The sequence below is a fragment of the Haemorhous mexicanus genome, chromosome 5 (genome assembly GCF_027477595.1).
Source record: "Haemorhous mexicanus isolate bHaeMex1 chromosome 5, bHaeMex1.pri, whole genome shotgun sequence".
NCBI lineage: Eukaryota > Metazoa > Chordata > Aves > Passeriformes > Fringillidae > Haemorhous > Haemorhous mexicanus.
Window position 1 is genome coordinate 12,601,223 of NC_082345.1, and position 27,515 is coordinate 12,628,737.

Genomic DNA, 27,515 nt, shown 5'->3' on the forward strand with positions numbered 1-27,515 from the left:
GCTCTCTGGGCTGCTAGAGAGCAGGGGGTGTGAGATTCAAGTGAATGCACAGGATGGGGAGATACACCAGCACCACTCCACTTCAGCCCTCTCCCTTCTTACTCATGGAGCAGCACTGAGTGCCATCAGGAATGAGACTTTCTCAGTCAGGGGAATCATAAGTGCATAATTAAACAGCAGCCAAAGAGACAGGAGAGTGATAGGGGCTGTTGGCCTGATATGGTTTTGCTGCTCACAGCTTCGCCTGCTGAAGGAACTCCTACTGCAGTAATAATGAAGAAGGTCTTGAGCAAAACTTTCTGCTCCTGAAACTCTTCCTTTCAAATCTGAGACTGCAAGTACTGCAATATTGGAAATTTATACCAGTGCTGTGTGGGGAAAAAACTCCATATTCTCCTTCCAAGGAGATTTCCCCTTCCTCTCTGGAGGTTTCTATTATCCCTTTGAAATGCTGTAGCTGGTAGTTGGTAGCTGGATTTCTGTCCAGGTCATATGAGTTAGGTGGAAAAATGGTTTTTGCAAAAAAGTGATGAGTCATCTCAAAAAAACAAGAAATATTTGCCTTAAAAGAAGTAGGCTTATAAAACTCCTCTGGATTTGGGAATAAGGCTCACCCTATATTCAGTGAAGGAGTCAATAGTAGGACTGAATCTGCTGCTGCTGCTGAGTACAGCACTGTTTGTGTTCTTGTCTTGTGCCACTGGGGTCCTGCATACAAGTCCTGTGTAACTGCTCTAAGGCATGAAAAAGCTATAGGGAAATAACTTGGAGGAGTGGATTTTTTCTGAGTTATGGTGTCCCAGAGAAAGCAACAACAGAGCAAAACTAATCTCTCCTTTTAACTCACACAGATTTTCAGAACTGAAAAGCTGTTGCAGAAGACCTCCCAGTAGATTTTCTTCATGATTTTACAATGGATCCTGGTTCAAGCTTCCTTCTTTCTTTCATATGAGAAATGTAGGTTCAATATTTTGTCCCAACTTGCTTTGGTCTTGCACATATGTTCTTTTTCTCATTTAAGATTATGTTTGGCTTGTGACGTTGCTGACTGCTGCCCATTCTGGAAAGGTGTTCAGCTGGAAGAGCCTAATTCCCCACGTGTTGATGGCCACCATGACAACAGCCAGGCCAATCAGATTTACACCCAGGCCAGCTTTCACCTGCAAAAGCAAAATGCATCAGAGCAACTTAATGAAAACAGTTAATATAAGGAAGAAAAAGAAAAAAAAAACCAGTTTGTAGAATTTATACTGACTCATATATAGTGTGATAATTTATGTATATAGATTTCTAGAGAAAAAAAAAAAGCATAAATGAGAGCATATGTGTCAAGGTGTATGTTGGAGTATCCAAGAATGAATAGGTTAGAGACTGATGCAGTTCATTGTGAATTCCTCAGTTTGTCACTTGGACTTCTGAAGATAATCAGAACGGGGAGTTAAACCACACATAACATGACTTGCTGTGAAGCTATGTGATAAATCTAATTTCTTATGCTCTCTTGTGTGTGTCTTAGTAGGTCAGTGCAAAAAGGATTGTATACTCCTAAAACTCTTTAGACCATTACATTCATTAAAAAAATACAAATAAGAAATGTGTGCATCCTACAGCAGATCTGTGTTCTTAACCTGACAGCTCTATTGTGTAAGAGCAGTTCAGCCATCGCGTATTAATATTAGCAGCAATGTGGTCATTATTATTATTATTATTATTATTATTGATATTGTTATTATTTATCAGCTGCTTGATGAGGTGTTGGAGTTGCTTGAAGCATGGGAGGATATAGCCAGTGCCAAGACTCACCATATCTTTGATCTGGCAGTGCCCATAACTGAAGACAATGGCATTTGGAGGGTTACCCACGGGCAGCATCACCGCAAATGAGATGCACATGGTGACAGGAATCAGGGTGTATAAAGGGTTGATAAGCAGGGTTTCTGACTGGAGGAACAGAGGGAGAGAGGTGTTTCACCTGATCAATAAAAGTCACAGCTGACAATGACGATGAAAGGACCTTCTCTGCTGTGAATCACACCTGCCCAATTTCTAAACTTAAGCGTGAAAGTATTTTTTGGTTGATTGGGTTTTTTTAGAGCAATGCCATAATTTTGAGCTGCTCCAGGGATCTCTCTTGAGACATTTCACACTGAGGGAGGGTAGAGTTTACTATTGTTAGGACACATTTGTTGTTTCTCCCACTTGTTCTCTGTGTCATTCTGTTTTGTGTCTTCTGGACCTTAACACTGACTGCTGCTTCAGTCTTCCTCCACGAGAAGTCACAACAGGTTAACACAAAGAACTTGCTTCTTCCAGTTGCTGAATATGCTGAGACCATTACGTGATGTGCTCCTGAATACTGGTTAAGAGAACCAGCTGTTCATGATCCAAATATGCATGGTGAGAAGGCAGAGATGATGGAATATTTTTTACAGTGGGCTAAAGAATGCATTTTCAGTGGTGATGAAATTTTCCATTTTCATTTGCATTGCTTTGGCCCAGTTTTATATGAGAGGGAAAGGGAAGGATAAACAAGGCTACAATCATATGGGGGAGGGAAGTGTCTCCAGGTTACTTTTGCAATCTGAAAAGAGTCTTAAAATGACAGTTGACACTACAAGTAGATTACTGCTCTAAATATTTTTCAGGAGAATCTCTTTCTGCATGGAGCAGAAGCAAATCTGAACTCCAAAGCCACAGAAATACAATTACATATTGTGATCTGACCACATCTTAATATTAGCCAGAACTGTTCACATAATATGTTCTGGGACAATCCCATAAAATATTTATAATAGGAAAAGATGACTAACAATCTCCATTCTTGGACAGAAAAGTTTCACATTACATTAAAAAAAAAAAAAAAAGGAAATTTTCTCTAACTGCTATTCCAATACGAAGTTAAATTACTCTCTCTTTCTTCTACCTTTATCAATAGCATCTGGATTTTTTCTGCTCCTTACAAACATCTCTGCTTTCCATGGTAGAAGACGGTATGCTTTACCAGATCAACCCCCTGAACACTTCTAAATCTGCAATAAAATTCAGCACTCCAGTCTTTTCTCACAAATAGGGAGTAGGTGACTACTAAGTAATGAACAACACATTTAAAATAACATTGACAAAAGCATCTCAAGCTTACTGTGAAATTCAACTAATTTGTTAATTCCGTAGTCACCTTTTTTTATACCTGGCTTATGAATTCCTCAGCGCACTTTGAGATGTATTATAAATTCCATGATGCTAAAATATGCTTTTTGCTGCCCAATTGTGTTTTTGTTCCTAGTTTCAAGACCACAGAACTGTAGCTTGGGAACTGAGGCTGGGTTTAATGTGAACAGAGTGCCAAGACCCTGACATCCTGAAAAATTCCCACAAGCCTGTGAGGAAACAACAGACTAAAAATGTCACTGTTTTAACTCACCATGCTGCATAAAATAGGCAGAAAGATGGTTATGGTTGCTGGATTACTAACAAATTCTGTTACCATGGACACCAAAATGCAAGCCAGCAGAGTTACAGCCCAGGAGGGAAGGCTGCTCAGGGAGAGCATTTGACGTCCAATCCATGTAGAGAGGCCAGAGGTCTGGGGAAAGGACAGAAGCACAAGAATTAATAAACATTTTGTATGTTTGTCAAACAGATTCTTCTTTCTGTGGCAGTTTACATCAGAGAATCCCACCAGCAAATAAACAAAGTTCAGGTCAATGCTTGCTGCATTTCCTTTTGCTCAGTAAACTAGATTTCACTGCAGTGTTTAATGAATAGCAGGAAAGACATATATTGAGTGCAGGGAGTGCTGCCTACTGCATTATGTACAAACTTTAAAGTATTCACATCATAAAACCAAATTGGGGAGCATGCAAAGGAATAAAAGAGCGGGTTGATAACATGTTTAGGAAGGAGGATTAAAAAATCTACACCAGTACCTTGCATCCAGCTGCTAAGGCATAACCTCCACCAACCAACACTACAATCTCCCAAGGCATGGTCTTCTGAAAGTCCTTCCAGGTAATGATGGGCTGCAGTGTGTTAATTTCTGTTGACTTTTCACCATCTCCTATATGAAATAAAGTGTGTGACCAGTATTTACTGCTTCACATTTTTCACAAGAATAGAAATGATTGAAGATGCATGGGACTACCTGAGAGAGAGGCAAAGAGGCAGTGCATAGCCTTTTTCTCTGCATAGCCTGGCCTCACAAAATGCAGCATATTAATTCCAAACATCATGATTTTCCCTTGGCTGCTCTGTTAATGCAAATAGTTGTAAACCCCTGTGGTCTCATGTTACAACTTCTTGAGGGACCGTGTGCTGTGTTGTATATGCATGTGCATATATCTATAGACCACAGAGATGGTGTTACAATGGATTATATTATCAAAGAAGGGCTATGAAGTAGGCCATGATGCTTGATAAATTGCTTTTAGGTCCCTAGGTTTTATCTGAGGACATTAGGGGTTTTTTTAGTGCCTGAGTATTTTCTTAAAAGAGGAGTTAGAGTGTCATCTTTTCCTAAAACCTGTACAATATATGACAACATAAAAATATATGTTTCTATACATTTATAATCTTTATATAAGACTGTGCAGGCAATTTTACCTTCATACAGCACTGCTGAAAGACTGGTGCAGCAAACTGATCAAACCTCTGAGTGCTACCCAAACACAAATATGAAATAATCTGATTATCAAGGAGACTGTGTGAGAAGCCTTGCACAAAATTGGAACATTGTCTGGCACTCTATGACCTCTTTTATGTTTATCTTAGGACACTACAGTGATTTCCACTGAATAGGTGATGATTAATTTTTTTGCTGGGGTTTATCTTGAGCTGATTTTGCATTATAGTTTTTTAATATGGAACTCCATCTAAACCTTTGCTAAAGCTTAGTCCTCAGTCCTGAAGTCTAATTACTCTGCTAGCACAGAAGAGGTGGCAGTCTCAGATTCAAGACCTGTTTGTCATCCTCTGGATGAGACAATTTGAATTACAGCAAAGGAAGAAGGTGTTTGATTTAGGATGGGCTGGTATCCTTGACTTACCAACATAAAAGTATCTTATTGGAATTTTTACAGGCAAAAATAACAAAAAATCTTTAGACATTGAAAAATGTACCAGTTCTCTTTCTTACTGCATTCTCCTCACCTTTTCTCCTTTTTCCAAAACGTGGCTTTTTTGCTGGAATCAGGAAAAGGAGAAACCCAAGAAATACAGAGACAGTGGCATCAGTCCGGTAACCTTTCCTAGGGAAAAAATAGCAACATTTTCATAAAAACACATTAACAGAAACATTTCCAAACCAGGTACATAGCTCCAAGCACATTTCTGCAGGTGCAGTTGTATTCCCACATCTGAAGTCATACTAACAGCCTACTAGAAAAATATGCCTGCATATCAAGGGTACAAATTGGATTTTTTCCTATTTATTAAACTGACTCTGGTAGGCAACTTCAATCACAGCTCAACAATTTTTAATATTCTGGTTGAAAAACAAATAATCCCTTTTGGTTTACAAATCTATTAACTTGGAGGTACAAAAAACCAGTGTGTTTACTGTAGTGTAAGAAACAGTAAACACATTCTGGGGAAAAGCCAAACCCAGGTGAGCCTTTAGAAATGAACTGTAGATTGATTTTAAATTAAATGTTTAAAACGCTTTCTGTAAAAGTGTTCTGAGGAGTACCAGACTCCAGTGATCATCAGAAAATCACAGTATTAGAAATTGGTTTTCTGTCAAAATTGGAATGAAAAATTAAAGTAATTTTATACAGTAGAAATATAGAGAATACTTACATTCAAATCACTTATTCTTTGATGTGCAAAGTGTGTTATAGAAAGCTTTAATATAATTTGTTTTAATATTACTTAAAATAAACGAAAAATTATTTGCTTTAGTCACCATTTCTCAGCAATATTTAATTGTATAGACATTTTCTTGATAAAACACTTTTTTTCAAAAACTTTAATTTTAACTATAGTTGCAATATATTCTAGTGAAAACTCCTTTATGAATGCACTAAAATGTTTTAACCTCAAAATCTGACCCTCCTATTCTTTTACATTTGAAATGGTTTCATTTACTTTCTCTAGTTAATTCACTTTGATTACTTAGAAAGAATGGAATTTTTCACTATACGAAAAAAATATAATTTAAGAAAAAAATCCTAATTTTTGAATAAAGACTCCATTTTTCACTGCTTCGTTAAATGTGTCCGATGATGTCTTAGGGGGAAAAAGTTATTGTAGAAAGTCATAAGAAGCAAAGTTGTATTCCTGTGCAGTAGTTATGGGGATTTTACTCACTTCTCAAAAAAAGATGACCACCCTGGTACAAAGCCAGGCTCACGAGTGAACCAAAGCAAGGTCATCAGGATGAAGAAGAATCCAGTCACCATCTCGGGGTAGCTAGAAATAAAAACCAGAGCAAGCAAGGAAGTAATTCCAAGGTCTGTCTGAAAACTCAAGAGCAACTTCCAGAAGAAGTAAGAAAGTGGCCTCAAATAAGGATAAAAAACCTATGAAAAATAGCAAGGGAGATTAGTTTGAATTAAAGAATTCTAGATTTGGCTCCCAGCTGGGAACCATTTAAACCCTGTAAGAAATAGGCTAAAAATATCCATCTGTATTTGCAATGCTATCATTTGTGGGCAAGACCTGAAGGAAAATATTTCTAAATGCTTGTTTTGTATTTGCATTATTATCTGATTAAATGTGTTAACAAGGTGAAGTTCATATTAGCATTCCACTGTAAACACATTCTCCTGCATTTTTTAGAGGGATAGAAAGCCTAAGAGCAAATGACAATGTAAATTAGCACAGATGGTGCACACAAGGTGACTTGAGGATACTTGAGGTGGCTTGAGGATTTTTAGTTTAGCATAGATTTAAATTAGGAGTGATTTCATATTTAGCCACAGCCTGAAAACAGTTTAGTTTCAGAGTTTCTCGTGTTCAGGAAGTTGATCTGTCAATATTTCAGTTAAACGGCACAAAAATGTTTTGTGAAGAAGGAATTCTGTGCCATATCAGCCCTTTTGAAAATGAAAATGTTCCTAAATAATCTTTTCAAGAGACATTTCTTGCCATCATGCATAAATATTATGGGCAACTGGGAAAGCTGGAAAGCCCATGGCATGGGAAAAAGCCTTTTTTGGACTTCTATCCACTAAAATAAGTATGTGCCTGAATTAGGAGAAGGGGTCCTTTAGGGTTCAAAGACAAACCTGGACTCAGATGACCTTTGAACCCTGGAATGAACTCAAATTTTTCCTTTCTTTTCTCTTTTTCCTGAGAAATAAATAGGTTGCATGTTAGCACGCATGCTTGTAACAAAGTCTTTGATTTTAGTTCCTTTTTGCATTTTGTTCTATTTCTATACTGGAGGGGAGGAAAAAGAGCTAAGGATTTTAGAATAAGCTACATGAGCCAAGGCAACATGGAGGGCAGTAGGAGACAATGAGAGACAAATTCCCAAGGAAGGCAGGTCTGGTTTACCTAACATTTCCCAGTTTTTTGTATTCTTCTTGAATTCTTCTCTCTGACATTTCTTCCCGTTTGGTCTTCTTCTTCTTGCTCACGGAACAAGTCTCTTTAAAACTGAGGTAGCATGATAAAATTAGGAAAGAGCATGAAGAGGAGGGAAAAAACAATTAAAAAACCCCCCAGCAGTTGGGTAGACTGAAAAATCAGGGACTGTTGGGAGAAGATGTGACTGAGGCAAGGCCTGATGGCAACGGGAAAGGAAATTATTTTTGCATGCCATTTGATTAATCTGATTTCAAGTTCTTTTAAGATTCAACTCTAGACATAGTTGGAATGCTCCCAGGGTACTCTGACTAGTACTGATTGGTATCACTGAGCCATCTTGAGCCATGGCTGGGCTCCCTCTGCGTAGGCTTTCTCAAAGAGCTGCCAGAAACCTCCCAAAGCTACAGCTAGTGTCTATCATCACGTGGAAAGATTGTGACAGAGGTCAGCTATCAATAGAAATTTTTCATGGGCTAACTATGCTTTCCTGGATCAGGGTTATTCAACATATTTGGGGTTTGCTCTGGCTTTTGAGACCATATTTGCCTTGAATATTCAGGATTGGGAATGAGGGAAAGCTGTGCTAGGGATCCCATTAGCTGCCACGACCTGTCTGCTTCTGCTTATACTGTCATAGTAACATTTGTTTATAAATCAGGCACAGCCAGAAAAGCACCACAGAGGCCAAGGATGTCACCCTGGTGTTTTGCCCAGGTGAAAAATGCCTGTACTTCTGCCAGGGACATGAAAACATATTTCCTAGCTGGATATATTGAGCCTCCTATACACTTGTATGGATGTTAAGTGAATCCCTTAGTTTGTTCAGTTTTCCTTCATTCTGTAAGAAAGCATGGACATTCTTAATTGAAATTAAGATGCTTTCAAGCTCACTTTAACCCTCTCCTTTTCTTCTTTCCAGACATGTTACCTAGCTGTGCTTTGAGCCACAGATCCCTCCTTTTTCACTCCAGCTGTATCCTCTGTCACACAGAGGTGTAACAGGACCTAAGCCAGTCTAAAAGAGGCAGCAGCACTGACTCAGGTACCATGGCAGCACAACTTCTATAGATCTTTAAGGTGACAATAGGTGCTTTTATGGTTCCTGCTATTTTAATATCTCATTGGGTACCTCACTAGGCACCCAAGCTGTAGCCCTGGCCAAACCATGGACTGCAAGGTCCCCAGTGTATCTGCTTAAGGCCAGACTCTGAAATTCCTTTGCATTGCTCAAGATCCAGACAGGCCCTGTCTGGTCAACAGAAGGGCTTAACCAGGGCTTGCAATTCACATGGGCAAATATGTAACACATTTTTCAAACTCACTTAGCATTGCTCTTCATCTATAGGTATTTTAAATTTCCTTGCAAATCTTGCTGTTAGACTTTAGTAAAATCTACCAGCAGGGAGAGGTGAGGCTGGAAGAGCCCTCCAGACTGGAAGAGAAGAGCTCTATAGTTTATAAAGGACAGTTCTGTAGTAACTTCCACCCTTAGCTCTTCTTTGCTGGCAATGATCCTTTGATGAGTCCATTCTCTTTCACCCTTGACCTGTTCTAGGCCTAAAAGTCTGAAATGCTGCTCCAGCTAAGCCAAGCAATAACAGATTGATGGCACAGGGCTTCCTAGGAAAATAACACTGTGGGAATTCATTAAACCTTTATGCAAAAGCATTAGGCAGCTGTTTCAACAGGTTCCAAGTGTTTCCAGGCTCAGGAGGATGTAAAGGCAAAGAATTGAAGCCCAGCTCCCAGCATAATATATTTTTTAATGAAGTGCAGTGAATAAAGTCAGAGATTAAGGAGCCTTGGAATCAACTACTTCTCAAGAAGTCAATAATGCTTCAGTCTCTGGTATTATTTAGAACAACATTAATCAGCATGAAGTCTTGGATGCGATGTGGAATTTCAATTTTTTTTTTCAAACCAAATTAATTGAGGGTCTTGTTAGGACCTGTTTCTTCTCAAGATTAAAAAAAAAAAAGTGGCAGAGGGAATTTATATTAGCCTTTTAATTTGGAGCTATAAGACTCAGAGACTGACTGAGAGGGGCATGGAGCCATTCACCTCTAAATTACTTCTTCAAATCTAGTCAAGGTCAGCAGCAAGCAGAACTCATTATCAATTTATTCATTGTCCTGGGTGAAATAGTGATGTCAATTCAGTTTACTTTTAAGAGTGAACTAAATCAAATTAAGGCAAATTTAATTCAGAGTAAATGTGTCTGCATCACAATTCAATGCAGATTAACAAATCCATTCTAAATGCACACATTTGGCAGTTCTCATTAACTTTATAAAGACAATATGTGGTACAAATGACCTAGAAGACTGAAACTTTTTCTTATTTTGGGGCTTAGGGACTGGCATTAAATGTATTTGTCTCTTAGGCTGTGAGTCCCACTTTAAAGAGAAATATATATGGAGTCTATTTACCTTTAATTTTAATTGGTTTTATGCTAATTTCATTGAACTGGAGGCAGATCTGAAAAGTAACTTGTTCACTTGCAGGTTTTTTTCTATTAATCTTTTAAACTGTGCTTTTCTAAAAGGACTTAAAACAAGATATTTGGTCCACAAGTGAATCCTAATTGTCATAAGAGTGAAAAAAACCCCAACCAGTAGAATGCTTAGTATGGATTTCTATCAGCAATACCTGTGCACTTCAATCTCAAGCAGCAACACTCTACACTGCTGTCTCTGCAGGGTAGCTAAGCAGGGAGATTTCCTCTGGTAATTGTTCTGGCAAGAAGAAGGAAATTGTGCCTTAAATTCTGTCATTTGCCAGTCAAAACTTCTTTATGAGACACGTTTGAGAGGAGCTGCAGATGCCCTGCTTTTGTAATCTGTATATCTTGAACAAGTTTCACTCACTTGCAGCCCAAGAACAGCCAGTGCAGCCAGAACCAAGTCAGCACCAACATGATGAGGGAGATGGGGAAACTGAACAGAAACCAGGTTCCAAAATTCACCACTTCAGCTTTTGGGTACTGGCTGTAAATTAAAAAAGAGGATGCATGAGAAGTTGGAACAGTACAGGGACAGAGACCTCCAACAGACATAGCTGCAAACACATCTATGGACATATTTATCTGTCATGGGGTGAGAGAAGAATTACATCAGTTTGCATTTGCAAACAGCTGCATGACCTATGCAGAGTGAAACCAACAGACAAACAGGGTGGCTCTCCAAACCTTTAACAACAGATGGTCTGGATTGTCTGGCCAGCTTCAAAAACACTTGGAGATACCTGAAGTGAAATTCCATCCCTCCCTGTGGTTTATATGACAGATTCTTTTAGGGTTGGCAGTCTTCAGAATGATTTCACCCAGAACCTCTTTCTATGTTTTCTCACAGGCCACACAAATATTGACTACATTCTGCTGTGCTCTGACAAAGATGTTGGATGTGTGCATTTGATGCAACTGTCATAAAAGCAACATCTTGGAAAATTCTGTAAAATCCAAATCCTTGGATTAAGCATGACTTCTGAACTTAGTCTTCCGTGCTACCACCATTTAAGAAAGAGAAATGAGAGATGTCAAGGCAGTATTGGTAGCAGTAGGTGGTCAAAATGAGATCTGAGCTTGGATGTGTTTCTGTGCATGAGAAGTGGCACCTGTCTCCTGACAGAAAAACATTCATGTTTCTGACATTGAAACATTCATGTCTTTGAGAGCCCTGGGCCTATGATAAAGGAAATACTTAGGTGATCAGACAGTTGCTTCTCATCTTCTCTGAAGCAAATGCGTAAGGCCACATATCTAAGTTGGTTGGTTGGGGTTTTTTGCACTACATGTTGATGAGCAGCTGGTTTTATGACATTTCTTCTTTTGTGAGTATTTCTTTGTCTTTGCTCTATCTTCATAGCTTTAGTGTTTACTTTTCTAGAGTGCCTGCTGCCTTTCATGATAATCACTATGTCAAATCAAAAGAAGTTGCTGGAGAAACTTCAATGTCACCACACTGAGGAGTTTTTACTTTGCATGAGAGAAAGACATGGGTATGTAACAACCTTCAATCATTAATAACATTAGAGTAGAGGAAGAAGCCAATTTTCCTTCAGGAAGACTGTTCTTCCTAGGGTTTCTTCAGGTAGGAAATGACCCACAAGGATGATAATGATTCGCACCAAATCCCAGTGCCACTTACTTGTTGAAGTGCTCGAGGAAGATGAGGCTGGTGGAGGTGCCTATGATGGTGGTCAGCCCCCCGATGGTGGCCGCGTAGGAGATGCTCAGCGAGAGGCATTTGCACACCAGGTGGTCATGCCTGGTCTGGTACCTGCTGCTCAGCTCCGAGGGCTCGGGGGGCAGCACCAGGATCTGAGCCTGGGAGGGGACATATTCACAAGCAAAGCAGGTGATCAGAACAGCAGCCCAGCTTACTCTAATGCCAGAGTGATGCGGTGTTGCCACATTTCTCTTCACAGAGAAAAGCAAGGCACAATTCTTCCCAAGGATTTCTGAGATTCACATTCTCTGAGCCTCAGAGAAAGGGAAAACACAATTCTTAGCACTTGCTATGCCTGTGTTGTGCCAAAGTAGAACGCAATATGGAGATTTTTTGTCCAAAGTGAGGATGTTTTGTTTCCTTGGCCTGTCAGGGCCAAGAGTGTGTGTGTGTGTCGGTCTGTCCGCTGACAGTCACGAGATTCAGTGCAGTGTGAGCAGTTGTGTGCAGGGCTGAGTGCTTGGCAGATTCAGTTTAGATGAAATGTATATAGTACAGCATAACAAAGTAATTAATTAGCCTTCTGATATCCATGGAGTCAGATGCATCATTCTCTCTCCCCTTCGTCAGAGTCGCCTTTGAGTTTTGCTATAATAAGGGGCCCAGAGAAGCAACAGGTTTGTGTAAGAGAGGCCAGGTTTTTCTTTACAGGGATTAACTGGGATCAGTCCTGGAAACTTGTCCCAGGGCCTAAAATGGCCTGGTCTGTGACAAAAATGTAGGACATCAGTAATCACATTTCTGGCTAAGGTTTGGGCCAGCTCCAGGTCTGACTGGAATATCAGTGGGATACCAAAATCCTTTGAGGGCTGCAGGGATGGGATTCCAGCGCTGAGCAGAAGGAATCCATAATCCTTGAGGCTTAGGAGCAGCCACCACACAATGGCTTGGTGAACTTTTCACACTTAAACTAGCTCAGGGCCTCTAATTAGGGATGGAGTGCTGGGGATCTCAAAATGGCATGGAAAGGGCTGAGCAATGGGAATTTGGAAGGAAAAGATGCCAGAAAATTTTGCCCCAAAAGAAGCTTTCATAACAGTGTCAGGAAAATGTCTATGTTGGTAGATCAAGTCCTTATACTGGGAAAAAAGGTACAGTACCTCAAGGCACTTCTCATGCAAGCTGTAATTTAAGAATGAGGAAAAAGGTAGCAAGTGGTTCAGAAAGGTTTGTTACATTTACAAACTTTTATTTTGATTTATTTTTGAACTGTGAACGCAAAGTCGTGTGTTGATTTTAGCCTATTCTTTCATGCCCATAAACTTATGCCATTAGGACACTACAAAATCGTCATCCAAACAGCAATCTCTTCTTGGATCCACTCAAGAGAAATACTGGAATGAATTGATTTAATGGAGGATTTTGAGGCTGGATATTTTGGAAGACAAAAGGGAAGTGGAGGTGGATACTAAGTGGCTGAACAGATTAATGGTCTGCTTTTTTCATTCTGAGTAGGGTTTTGTGTGCCAGGGGTTGTTGTTTTTGAGTTGGGCTATTTTCCAAGGAGGATTTGCAGAAACAAAGTGGCTATTACAGTCAAATAATAAAGGAAACTCGTGATCACATTACTGGATGTAAAGCTAAATGAATTGTCCCAGCCATTGGGGAAGGGTCTTCTGAACATACCTGTGCTGGCTGCATCTAAATGGGAACAAGAACTGGCAAAGGGCCAAGCTGGGGCTGTGCTGAGATGGTGGAGAATGACTCCTTTCAAGGAACAAATATGAAAGAGTAGGGAGAAGGTGATATCCACATTTGCCTTTTGCCTCACCCCCAGGTCTAACATTTCCTTACCTGAGGCAGGTGCTGCCCATTGCTGGTAGAATTCATTGCTCCAATAGGGTTGGCTATCATGTGCACACCATTCATACTCTGCAAGGAGGAAAATGCCTTTGGATTAGCCTTTCTTGTATTCCATGGGGCACTTGTGAATTTGTGATGCTTTGTAAAGGTACTGGGTGGCAGGCTTTGGGGGCAAAAAAGGAAAAAGACAAAAAGGTTCCAAAACTGCAAGAAAATCCAACCCACTAAAATCAGCTGTTAATTTTACATTGGGGGGGAAAAAAGTTTAAACCCCCTGCATTTTTTTTTTATTTTAAAGTGATTTTAAAGTCAAATTATAATGAGATTAGGTCTTCCTCTGTCATGTTGTAGACTCTAACAAGTCCCTTGAACCTGTGACTTTGTGATGTGTACAAGCTGCTGCAGCAACTTGAGAATTCTCAGCTTCAGAAGCTGGCAATGCTGGAACAACAAAAGATCATATCTGAATTTGCTAGAAACAGTATGGAATTGTTAGTTCTCTGACTGGATCTCAGGACCTCCAGCAAGGAGTACAACAGGCTTCTATTGTTTTGAACTTCTGTTTTTGCTGTTTCAGAGCTAATGTTCCCCAAATGATTTGTGCAAGCAGGCTGACAGGTTAAATACAAAGCAGGACGCTCTGCAATACCTAATTTCTGCCAACAACCACCACACATTCAATATAAAGGGACCAGCAGTTCTTTTTCAGAGCTGTGTGCATTTTGCTCTGCTGGTTCCTGCACTAGAAGACAGCATAGCACAGAAGATACCACCTTTGACAATACCTTTGAATGCATCAAGGAGCTGAAGTCAGCAGTAGTAGCACTAAAAACAAAGAAAGGAAAATGTGCTTTAAAAATGCCTGCTCATCCAGCTCCTGCAAGAGGCACACATCATGGGTAGGAGGGGCAACATCTGCAGGAGAGCTAGTGCCTACTGAAATGCTGAGTACCATTTATCAGAACCTCTTATGTGGCCTCTTGGCCAAAAAAAAAATAAGTTATTTTTGTGTTTCATAGCTCAATCTCTAGCTGTGTAACAGCGGAGTACCACCTCCATGCAAGAAAAATTTGTTTCTTGGTAGTATTTACCCCATTGTAGGAGAGGAGTCCATTCTCTGTGCAGTGGATCACCAGGGAATCCAGCACCATTGCTGCCTGCTCTAGTCAAGTTCTTCCTCTGCCAACTCTTCCAATGCTGTTTCTGAGTACCTGCCTGTACCACATTAAAGCCTTCCCTAACACCTGCCCTGTGTGGCATGTGGATCAGGCAAACAATCCACTGAACTTATTTCCAGAAGATGTGCTACTTTTCCTGCCAAATTCAAAGTAATCTTTTTCAAGTAATCCTATTTTAATAATAGTTCTGTTTGAAATATTCCACATATGCTTTTCAATAGGGGTTAAAGGGATTAATGGCACAATGCCAATCTGAAGATTTGATTCTATATTGCATAGAAAATATGGCTGGGATAAAAAGAGATAACAAAGGGAATATTGGAGAACTCAAATAGTCTCTAGACTAATGAGGAAACTATTTAGATCTTGCCAGTTAACTTAAAGTCATCAACCTGTACTGTTTGAATTATTTGTTTTAAAGCAAATTAAAATTTAAAGTAAAAGAATCTCGTCTCTCTTTTATTTTGAGCAGTTGCAAACAATACAGAAGGAGCTCAAAAAGGGACTGTGCAATTTTGTTCTCACACTTCATAAGATGCTCCTCAGAATTGGCCTATCATAAATTTTTAGAGCATTAGCTTTGTATCCTGTCTTGTACAGCTTGAATTGATGCTTAATTAGATAATTTGACAAAGAACTTATTCCCTTACTTGATTTACCCTTTCCCCTTACTAGATTCTTCTCCAAATAGGAAGTACTGGTATTTCAAATCTCTGAAGAAATTCATCTATGTTTAAAGAAATCTTTACAAATTTTGTAGTGGAGGAGGGGTGGTTTTTTGTGGGTTCTCCCTCCCACCATGTCCCCCTGCCCTCCACTCTCATCTCTCTTGAATGCAGGCAGTTCAGACTTTCGTCAGGAATGCTCTGTAAGTGATGTCCCTGTGGACATGTCCTGTGGGCAGTCTGAGCTGTACTTGGATCCTCTTCCTCACTGTTCCTTCAGGGGAACAGAATAAAAACGTGTGGACAGCACTTTCTTGCACAGCACAAACTCAGATTTCAAAAAAGCTTTCAAAATCCTAGAAATATTTTCCTTCTCCCTAAAATATCCATAGTGTGGAAAAAAAAAATGAATACTACAAAGTTTTAGTGAGATCCAGACCATTGCATTAATCCCATTTATCGTGTAAGCCTTCCTTGTCAGTCACATGTGACACATTCCCTTGTAAGGTTTTGCTTGCCCTTCCTGGCTCTACTCCTGGGTTCATCTCATTGCAACCTGTGTAGGGCTCAAATGTCCAGTCCTGGTGTACAGGGTTCATTCTTACTCCTCATTGATGAAGATAAGCTCCAGTGAAGGCTGGCCGTGCTTTTCCCCGAGACCTGCAACAGAGGAACAGAGAGCAGCCCTTGGGGGAAGAACTGAGCTGAGCCCCTGGCTCACACCCCTGCACCCGGAGGAGCTGCTGCAAACAAAAGCTTGTCCAAACTCTCTCGGGGTGCTCTCTTGTTGTGGCATCTGGTTATTTTGTATTCTACTGATCATGTGCATGTGGCAATTAAAAGATTATTATACCTACATGTAATAGACAAGGTTGGATGAAATAATTTTCAGCCTGGAAACTGTGAAGTGAAAGAAAAGAGAGATTCTTTTCTTCCTGAGCCCTCTTCTTCTGGGAAGGAATGAACAAAATGAACCTTAGGGCTCTTATCAATTTTTCATTATGGGATTGTCAAGAGAAAACTTCTGAGCCTCTTCTAAATTTCCCAGACTGCATTCCCAAAGGTTTCCTTCCAACCCTGTAAAATCCTACGACCAAGAGTTTATGACACACAGCTACAGCAGATGCCCTGATTCAGTACAAAAAGTTTCCCAGGTCCTATTCTTCCATCACTTCTAAAATTTCCTTTCATCTTTTGAAAGGAATATCAGAGTACAAAAAGGAAGAGTACATATCAGTGGTTTTGGCAGTATAAATCAGACAGAGCTGACCTCTATAGAATTTCAATAATATGTAACAACAAGTGTGGTCACTGACAAACAAATGAGGAAAGAGTGAATGCCAGTACTGACAAATACCTATTGGCTTGTTTTCTTCAGCAATGGTGCTGCCTGCAGCTGTGATGACCTCGCACTCCTCCTCAGCATTCACCAGCTCCTGGAGCACTGCCTCCACAATTGGCATCACCATGGCTGTGGTGGAGGTGTTGGAGAGCCACATGGAGAGCACCGAGGTGCAGCACATAAAGCAAAGGAGCAACCTGGAGTGCAGCGTGGGGAAACACGGGGAGTCGGAGGCGGCAGAAAAAGGAGGGGAAGATTTGTAAGCTGTCAAACTCTGACAGGAAAGATGGGTATGAAAAATGCCCCAAACCAAGGAACTTCTGCCCATGGATGGGAAGATCAGAGTGGATTCAAGCTGCTGCTCTCAGACCCAGACTACCCCAAACCCAAAGGTTCACTCACATGCCTGGCTTGGCTCCAGCCATCATCACCATGCGCAGGGCAATTCGCTTGTGGAGATTCCACTTTTCTACAGAAGCTGCCACACAAATCACACCCATGAGGAGCAAAGTTGTGTTCTTGAAATATTCAGCAGCCACCTGCATTAAGGGCCAGGGGAAGCAGCCAGTTAAAAAAGCAGTAAATATCCTACACAGAAAGCATGCTGAATGAGAAGAAATATAGCATAGTGCATTTTTGCTCCCTCAAGTAAGAATGACAAGGAGCTGGAGAAAATGAAGAATCCATAAATCAAAATATTCTCTTTAATCTCTCTCTACCTGTGTTTACAAATAAGGCTCTATCCCCTGTTGTTTATAGGCTTCTGAGATTTGAAGAGATCAAGAGAAATGTTACATTAGCAAGCAGGATGTTCAGTGCTTGCAGTGAGTCAGTCATACTCAGCTAGGCTCAGATGGAAACAAGCACAGACAAAAGTGCACTGAAGGCAGCTTATTCATGTGCTTCATCTGCTTTTTTCCTTCTGGAGGTATTGTTTATCTTGCCTATCTTTATTCTGTCTTGTTCAGCTTTTTGGGAAAAATGTGGCATCCCTAGAATTTACTGCATCAGAATAAAAATCCTTTGGGACTTGCTCTTTAAATGCAATAAAAAAAGGGTTGGTATATTGCTGCAGTGATCCACAAATCCTGTGTCAAAACTTGTCACATTTGAAATCCATTTCCATTTTATCAGGAAAAGAGGGAAAATTTCAAGAATAAGAACTTTAATTTAAAGACAATGAGCAAAAACCACACTGGCTCAGGAAAATATTCAGACACCACCTCCAAAGCAGGAATTGTGGATGTGGGTCTTGCTAAAATATGAGAAGATATTCTGTGATGCAACTGCAAAAACGACAAATTAAGCAAACCATAAAATTCTTACTCAAACATACACACATAATTCTGTAAAAACAAACAAAATGGGAGAAAATAAGAGTTACATAGAGATGCTTGGGGTCTAGCAAAATTTTTCATTTCCTTTTGATACAATCCTTCCTAGGCTGTTGCTGGAATATTTTTCAAGAAATTTAATTTCTTCAGTTTAAAACTAGTTCTCTAATGAAATGTAGGTGCCAGCATTTTAAAACAATTAAAATCAGAGGAAGAAAAAATTTTTTCCATTGTCCTCAGTTACACTGATGCTCCTCCATAAAATGCAAGAATTACAATAATGGTTTTTTTTGTGAAATTATGACGAGTTATATATTTAATGACATTTATTTAATAAATCCCTATGGTGACTAAATAGACTTGGCCATCATAACTGTGTGCCAGAACTTTTAAATATCACCTTTTTTACTTTCTTCCACTGATTTCTTTCTCATTAATTTTCTTTATTTTCCTGCTACCTTTTAAAAAAAATAATGAGGTGAATGAAGTAAATCCATCAATCCAGCAGAATGAAGAATCTGGTTTTTTTTTCTCCTTTATTCCTTTCACAGCCATTTTGGAGAAATAAGTGAATGCTAATAGTCTCATTAATACCAGCATACATATATATGACAAACTGGTTCATGCTCTTAAGGCCTTGTGAGTAATTTGTAGCTTAAATAGCAGTAATTTTCTAGGCAAGAGTCAGTCCAGAACAGCAGATTGGAAATTATGCTTCAGAGTTGTTTATGTTTGAATGCAGGGATTTATTTCAGTTCCTAAAGCAAATAATACATTCATTACAGTAGTCTTACTGTCACTTTATTTTCTATTGTTGAATTTCTCTCAGGCTGACATTAAATTTCCTTTTCCGATGTGCTGCCAAATGTTTAATGAAAATGCCCAACTACTTTACCTTTATGTTAGGAAAAAAAGATTGTGAAAATACTGAATTGTGTGGGTATGAAAATGTATCTCATTTTGTTACAAAACTTGGGGCATCAAGCAGTCATTAAACTCCTGGCTCATGCTTGTTCTATCCATTTATGGGTATTCCCAGTGCTTGATTGTGAGAGAAATCCAACAATTTTATGTTTGCTACGTATTCCTCTGCATTCTTATCTGTATTACTCATCCTTAAATCCAATGTGCTGTCCCCTCACTCTCCCAAAAAGAGATAGAAAAAGGCAGGGGACAAACAGTTGCAGAGAAAGTAAAAGAAATTCTTGGCATATAATGAAAGAAATTAACATTCAAAAAAACCTCAAGCGAGCAAATTCAGGACTGATCATAGAGACTTTTCCTTACAGCTGCTCTTTTGCCTGAGAACTTATGGCTTACAGCTTTGAAAAAAGGATAGACACTCATCTGGGTAACAAAATTATCTAGTCTTTTTCAGTAAATGGTAACTTATTTTGGCATATGTAGCCTCTTGCCTTTTATGACATCCACAATAAATAAAACTGGAAGGAAACTTGACAGTGAATCCTATGGCTGCTGTCCATATGGATTTGAGGAGGGCAGAGGTGGGATCCTGTGGTGCAATAGGTAGTTGTTGGTGATGGAGGAGCTGAAAGGATGGACACCTCTCCTGGCTATTGTAGCCTATCTCACATCCTATTTCTATCTTCAGATGAAGAAAGGGTTGGTGGGACCCAGTTGCACCTTACAGGATGTACACTTCTGCCTCCCATACCTCTCTCTAAGTCTTGCTGCTGCACTAAGACCAGCCTCGTTCAGATAATCAGCTGAGAGCAAGAACATTGAGGGATTAAAAACACACAACGGTCTGACCTCGCTGGACTTCATGACCCCAAAGAGAGGGTACAGGAAGGCAGGAACCAAGGCTGCTGCCCCCAGGGGCACTGCTTCAGAGACCCAGTACACAGCTGTCACCATCAGCACGTAGGCACACGAGGCTTCCTGCAGGGACAAGCACAGAGGATGAGTGTTACTGCCCCACCACATGCTCTGGGGAGCCCTGGGAACTCACCCATAGGATTCTTCAGGCTGTGGGTGCCTGGGTTGAAATAAAACCAAAAAGGATGGCATTGGGACCCCCAAAGGTGCAGCTGTTTGGGTGTGGAATCTTGGCTGCCTTCTGAAAGGAGAGTGTCAGGAGATGAGGCTGATGAAAGTTTTCACATACAATCCAAAGCAGAGCATTGGGATAAGCCTATTTATCAGCAAAATAATGGCTTCAAGTGCATTTGCATATTTATTTGATTTCCATAATCCAATATTTACCAGGCACTCAATCATGACTCCTCAGATTAGACCTGTTGACCTGTTATCTCAGCATATTTGTCTCTCCAGTCCTGGACAAAGACAAGAACTGGTAGTTTTCAGGACCAGATGAGAGCATTCATATTTGCCATATAACTGCCTTGTAGTTATTTTGGGAAATACTCTGGAAACTTAGTTGTGGGGTTTTTGTTGTTTTTTTAGTTTTTTGGGGTTTTTTAAGCAATGTGCAAACACTTTTGGTAGCTGATTTTATTTGCTCAGGTAATTTCTACAGACCTTTGGAAGAAGACCACAGGCCTGCCGGGTTGGAGTCAATGGGTGAATGGAACTAATCAAACAAATTTGCTGCTGTCCAAGGTTCTGGTTGAAAAAGGCATTAGAGCATCATGGTGAGCAGTCATGGGGAGCTGGGACATGACAGAGAAAAGTGCTATCTGCTGAATATTCTTACAGGAAAACACAGCTAGTGAATGGAAGTCTTCTGGTCCATTTCTTTGGAAATGTCTTTATTTATGGCTCTCATTGGAGTTCTCCTTAAGCTCAGTTTCTCATACTTAGCAGTAGTTTCTGTAGTTAGAGAGCTGGGGATGTCTGCTGGTAATAATTACAGAAACTATCCTCAAGAAAAGGTTTTTCCTTTTCTTTCCCTTTCTCAAATTTGAAGCCAAGTCCTGTACTTGCTTTAACCTGCTGTTCTATGGCAGTTGATAGGTTTGCACTGATTTACTCCAGCTATAAATTTATCTGTTCTTCAGTTTGCACCAGATGCTCCACAGGAACTTATTGAGCCATATGGAGTCACAGCTCACAAATGGCTATTGTTCAGAAAATTCACCATTCACAAATGCTATTTGAGTCTCTTAAAATATAATTTTATATATTGTACATCCATTCTGGCTGGATGACTTCTAAATAAAGCAGCTTATTCATGAGGTCTCACAAGCAATTCTCACAGATCCTTGTGCAAATCAAAGAGCACGTTTTACATGTCATTGTTTTCAATCAGCTTTGTGAACAAGGTGGTAAAGCCTAGTGAAATTATACAGGGATGTGGGTTCAATGGAATGAATCAATAGCTTGTATTTAAATTCATCTTCATAGATGTCATTTTTACATTACCTCTAAAAAAGAGCCACAATCAGATGTTAATAGTTTTTTTTTTTTTGAAGTACAGCTTATAGTAACAACAGGCATATCACAGCCCAGACAGGAAGTTAAGATAGATTGATATGTACAACTTCCTATACTTGTGCAAGAATTGTAGCCAAAGTTACTCAGAAGCTTGGATTTAAATTAGCTGCCAGATCTTGCTCTGACTCCTGTTTCAGAAAAGTGTAACTAAACAATTATAATTCAACAAAGCTAGGGTAGGTTTATATTGGATATTGGGGAAAATGTCTTCAGTTGTAGGGTGAAATTTAGCTCTGGATAAGCCTACTTGCTGCTCAGTCACGTTTAACTACATTGTACCTCAAGGTTAATATTCCACAGAGAGCAGAGCATGGGGCCTTTTTTTGTGACCTAGTGACTCCAACACATTTTTAATTTTTAACTCATTAGCCTCTGCTGTTTGCATGGGCCCTGTATCAGATTCAGCAGCTGTCTGAGGAGAATAGTAACTTCTAATTAAAGAAGAATCAATGATTTTTTTTATTTTAGAGCAGTCCAGATGTAAGATCCAAGGGGTAACCAAACCATTTTCTCACTCCAAAAATGTACTTCTCTCTAATTTCTTGGAGCAATTATCTAATTTTCTATTATTCCTCTGCGTGTGGCAAAAAAAGTAGGCTGGTAGTGAAAATGGAATAGGACGCATGGAATTTGCATCTCCACCAAAACCTTACTGGGGTAGGCACTAAATCTTTGTGTTTCCTATACACTAGGCTGTAATCATTTTACAAAAGAAAAAACCCAAATAAATTGCATTTTTAAATGGTACAAGACTGTAAGAAAGTAGTGGGAAAGCCAAGCTTGCTAATCTCCACTAAAAACTTAATCGGCTTGTCTGGAAACTTTATTTATTTTCTCAGTTGGTTTCCAAGAGAAGCCGTATTAATCTCTTCTATTTAATTGAACAGAGTTTATATATTTAATTAATGTTTACCAAAGCTACTAAGTATTACACTGAAGCAGTGGCAGTGCAATTTTAACTGTTTCACCCTTCTCACTTGCTGTTTTACAGCTGAAAAATTCTGTTAAACCCATCTCAGAGCTTGAAGCAGGGAATAGGAAAACATGTGGTGGTTGGAGGGACTGTCATCTAATTATCTCTCTTCAGTCAGTCCCTTGGCTTAAAAGAAGAGCTGAAAGGAAGCCATGGCTAAAAACTCCACACTGAGGGTCATGAATAAAACTTCTGTAACTAAAATATCCAAGGATCTCAGAATGATTAAAAGGAAGAATAAATTCTATATGTTGGAAGTTTGCCCACTTATTTGCCCCCTGTATATCTTGCATGCAGACATGTGGTTAAGCTCTGCAAAGAGATAGTCCAGCCTATGGAATAACATCCTTGATTTTATGGGATCATGCTGAAATTCCATCCTTCAGCTTGTGCAAATAAAACCAAAGGTGAAAGAAAATGAGTCAACTGTGGCTCTTCAGAGCATGTTCTGTGCTTTAGGGTCCATCCTGCTGATTTGGCCTATCAAGATGCCAACATCCCCTGACGTCACAGTGTCACAGCTCTGCCAGCAGGTGACTTTCAGAAGTCATCCAAATGCTCTTGACTGGGTGCAGTGTGGCCACAGCAACACTGGTCACAGAAAGCCTGTCCCCAACTCACTGAAATCACATGGCATGCCTTGTGGTATCTCTGACTTTATGAGCAAAAGGGAAAAAAATGTGGATAAAGATTAGGAAAAAAAAAGCAAAAATGCTCACATGTCACAGTAAACAATGAAGGAAATAGGAACAGAATGAAAAAGATCCTCAGTTTGTAAAGCACACACTTATTTTTGACCTGAAATGCATTCATGTATGTCCAAACACTGGTACAAGCTCAGTCAAAACTCCAGAAGGGGAAAAATAATTCAAGCAAATTTTCTCAAATTTATTCTTCACCCAACCATTTCTTTTCACAAAATAATATAAAAGAAGCTGTGGACTTTATTCCCATTAGCAGCATCTACCAACAATTCTGAGTCCTCGTGCTCTCTCTGATCACTCTTGCCACTACACATGTAATGTTCCTTTGACATTTCCAGAGATGTGCTGGTATCAAAGAAACTGCAAGCTGATTCCCTGCAGAAATGCAGATATAAATGACCTGGTAATTTCAATCCCTATTAAAAAGACAAAAAAATCTAATATAATTGTAAAAATACAAGCATGTGAGCAGGCATCAAATTTAATCATCATATTTAAAAAGTAATCATAGTTTTACTTTGTAACAAAGTAAAATATGCACAAAAGCACTTGAATAGTGTACTGTTGGCTGAGTTTAAATGGTGCAGATGTTTTCTTAATAGCACTGTAAACATGTGTCCAGCTCTTGGTCAGATTGTCAGCTGTACTTTACCCTCTGTGGTCACTCACATATACACAAAGTGGATGTAAGTCTCCACTGGATGGATTTTCACATCACTTTGCAGCAAAGCAGCACCACGAGGTGCAGAGTAACAGTGCAGAGGAGCTTGTACTGCACAATAGCAATTCTTGCAGCAATCCTGTCAGTGAACTCCTGCTTCAGCTGCCATAAGGTGCTTTACAATCCCCTGGCTGAGCATGCCAGGGAGCATCTCTTTTCATGTCACCCTTCCAGTGGCATCAAGGGAGATTAAACCCCTCTGTAGAACAAGCCTCTGTGAAAGAGTGAGCCTTTCTGTTCCCTGAAGAGCACAATTGTCTGTTATTCATTCCCTCTCTTGAGATAAAAGAGATGAAAAAGCACTGCAAGAGAACAGCCAAGATACATGGAAGTTCAAAGCAGGAAAACTCAAAGTGGAACACACAGTTCAGTGGTGCAGGAATATTTCCTTTTTATGAATTCTGGTTTATTTTCCAAACAAAATGTTACTGTTTTGTTTTTGAAATCAGCTATGCAATTTCTATTGGGTAAAGTACCAGCATTCATAAATCCCCTGATACTACAGGGAAGAATGACTCTTTAGCAGGGTAGAGGATGGAATGGATATTGCTGCAGTTTTTGGGCAGATTTATGTCTAGGTCTGTGGAGAAGGACAAGCTGCAGGTTTTTAATACATTGCAGATTTTGGTAAGTTAAACATTGCTATTTTATGGGTTACAACTGCAGAGAGGTGCAAAGAGAGGACTTTGCCATGTGGCCAAGGCATTCAGTATCTCCAAAGCAGGGCCAGGAGCACAGCTGCACTCACTCCTTTCCCTGGCCTGTGTGTTAAGCACAGGCTATTCCTCCTTTGCACTGCTGTGTGTGCCAATGCCAGAGCTGCAATGTTCCAGCAGAGGCACCCACACCTGCTCTGGAGCACTCAGTGCCATGCATTGTCACCCAGTGCCAGCTCCTGCCACACCTGAGCTGCTGTCTTCATAAACCCACACTAAATTGAAAGTCCCTCCATACATACTTATAACTAAAAAACTAAAGACTCTATAAGCATTCATTTTAATGATCTCCCCTTAAAAAAAATGCCATGGATGTGTTTGTTCTGTTCCCCCTGCCACACAATATTATTTTAGAAAGAGATCCAACATTTGTGCTTTAAAGCAGTGCTTCTCTACCTTCATCTAGCTCTTCAGCTCTGCTTGTGACACAAACTCAAGGTAGCTCTAGCTCTTAGTGATGATTTCTCAGTAACCCTCACAGTCCTTCAAATATGAGTCTTTAATTTTTCTAAGATCTGTGCTTCTTGACATCTTTGTCTTTCTTTATGCACGCTGCAAACATGATCAGCAGGACTGCCTGCTGCACTCAGAGGCTTTGTTAAAAAGAAAATGAAAATGTACTTACACTGCTGGGGTATGTGAGTGGCAGAGGAAGCAGCAGGAGTGGAATGAGAACGACGAGCAGGAGATTTCTGGATCGGAGAATCTCCTTCATCACTGCCATACTCCTTCTGGTGGCTTGCTTCTCCTTCAGGTTCTTCTCTGGTTCTTCAGATATTCCAATTTTCATGCCACGTTTTCCTTCACCTCTGCCTGAATTTCCCCCCAAAAAATTCTCACAACCTCATCTCCTATCCCCACAGCCACCTAAAATATCTTTCGTACTTTATTTATTCTTCAATCTGTTGTCTTGAAAAGGTTTTTTGATTAAAAATATATTCAGTTTAGGTAGGGCTCACCAGCACACCCAAATTATGATCACACCATAACATGCAGAGGTCTGCAAGCTGTAGCATAGTGATCTTTTGACAAATTTTCTTTTTCATTCAGACTCACAGTTGTAGATGTGTTGTGTCCTTATTCCCATGTCTTATAAAGTTTTTTTCTTCCATCATCTAGTGGTGTTCTTTCCGTTTTCATAAACCAGGCAAGATATGTTTTGAGCTGCTGCTTTTCCTCCTGTTTGATAGCCTGAAAGTCTCAAATACAGTTTCTTTGTTGCTGGAAGATTACTAAACCAAACTATTTATTTTCCAATGCATAGAAGTAAATTTTCAGGTACTTCTTCTTTAAAGAAAAGACCAAATTCCCCCTCCATTTGCAGGTCCTTCAGATTTGATTTCTTTGCTTCTATTTTGTATCTACCTTTACCCTACTTTGCCCTGAGCTTGGAATTCACAGGGCAGTAATTCCAACATGGATTATACTTGATCTCAAGACAAAAATTTGTTAAAAAGCTACAGGCAACTCTAATTCACCAATGAGGACTGCAGAAGGTAGAAGTTGCTCCACCCATTGTCCCAAACCCAGTCAGAACATTTGAGAAAATCAACAGCCTTCTGGCATTCCCACAAATATATAAAAAGACCTTTTTTAGCCTGCTGAACAGTTTGTTATTGTTGCAAGGTCCCTGTACTGATGCTAAATAAATAATTGTTGTTTTCTGAACAGTACCTTTTGTCTTTGTGTTTCTTCCATCACAGCCCTTGAATGTCACTAATTCAGAAGGCATGGGCTGATCTCTGTACTGACTCCTGTGCCTTGAGCAACCACTGGGCTCCAAATCAAATCGAGAATTTTTAGACTTTCTACTCTTGTCTTCTAGGGGAAAAAACATTTCTCCAACTCTCCTGTTATTAATGCTTTTTTTTGTGGGGCAGAAAGCACTGGAGATTTAGGACTGAACCCACTGGCTGGTTACATTCACCATCTGTAGACAGACAAATGTATATTTGCCCTGTATCTCATGGGAAGAACACATCCAGGATTTTCCATGCCCCCCAAACTTGCTTGCCTGTCTTCTGCCAGAAATCTAAGACACAATTATTAATTTCAGGGAGAATTCACCCTGCACATCAAACTCCTCTGCAAGGCTGCATTTGCCAGGTTTCCAGTGAAAAACTGAGCTCCCCAGACTGGACTGTGATACCTCTGTGACCCTGAGTCCTGGAAACCTGGCAAATGCAGCCTTGCAGAAGAGGTTGATGTGCAGGGTGAATTCTTCCTGAAATTAATAATTGTACCTTAGATTGCTATACCTCAAAACTTCCATCAGGCAACAGAACCTTGAGACCTTTCAGGTAAATTTAACAACTAGATCTGGAAGAAAAGCTGTAGTTAATGCGAAGATCTTGCGTTGGCCAATACAGCTCAGGATCTCTTTTTTCCAATAGTTTCAGAGAAACTAAGTAAATTAAAAAAAAAAAAGTCTAAAATGTTCATAAAATGAAAACTTTTTTTATTTTAAATGGAAAAATATAATCTTATTTCATATTTTTATGATCCATGAGGTCAAAGGTGGATAAAATGTGCCATTTAGGGTCAACAGTTTTCTAACCTGTGAGATAAGAACTGCCCATAAAGAAGATTCAGTCCAAAGTGATAAGTCAAAAACTGAGATAGGGAGAAGAAAATCTACACCTGCATCTTAAGTAATACTGAGGCAGGGAAGTGCCCCAAGCCCAGGGAACTTCCCTGAAGGCAGAGTGCTCCTTCCCACCTGAGCCCTGGAAAAAGGAGGCACCCTCATTTCTGTTTATTTTCTCCTTCAGAGGGAAGGGCTGTTCCCTCTTCTCTCCAGTACCATAGTTCCCTGTAGAGTTTCACAGTCTGAGATAAGCAATTACTCAAGCTGAAGTTGCAAAATAGTAAAACTACTGCTGAAATCAATACAATGCAAAGGCAAGGAC

The 27,515-nt window shown here is 39.8% G+C and overlaps 1 protein-coding gene across 1 annotated transcript; it reads right to left on the bottom strand.

Annotated features, from left to right (window-relative positions):
* On the bottom strand, nucleotides 1-26,318 carry SLC13A4 (solute carrier family 13 member 4). Its single transcript, XM_059845926.1, has 16 exons — nucleotides 25,232-26,318; nucleotides 19,849-19,977; nucleotides 17,144-17,280; nucleotides 16,757-16,938; nucleotides 16,005-16,059; nucleotides 14,342-14,381; nucleotides 13,548-13,625; nucleotides 11,673-11,851; nucleotides 10,395-10,514; nucleotides 7,495-7,596; nucleotides 6,304-6,405; nucleotides 5,146-5,243; nucleotides 3,927-4,057; nucleotides 3,422-3,583; nucleotides 1,804-1,941; nucleotides 1-1,160 (listed from the first exon to the last, which is right to left on the bottom strand). Exons 1-16 carry the CDS (start codon nucleotides 25,394-25,396, stop codon nucleotides 1,023-1,025), a joined length of 1,956 nt encoding a protein of 651 aa, XP_059701909.1. The 5' UTR covers nucleotides 25,397-26,318; the 3' UTR covers nucleotides 1-1,022.
* Nucleotides 26,319-27,515: the final 1,197 nt, after the last annotated feature.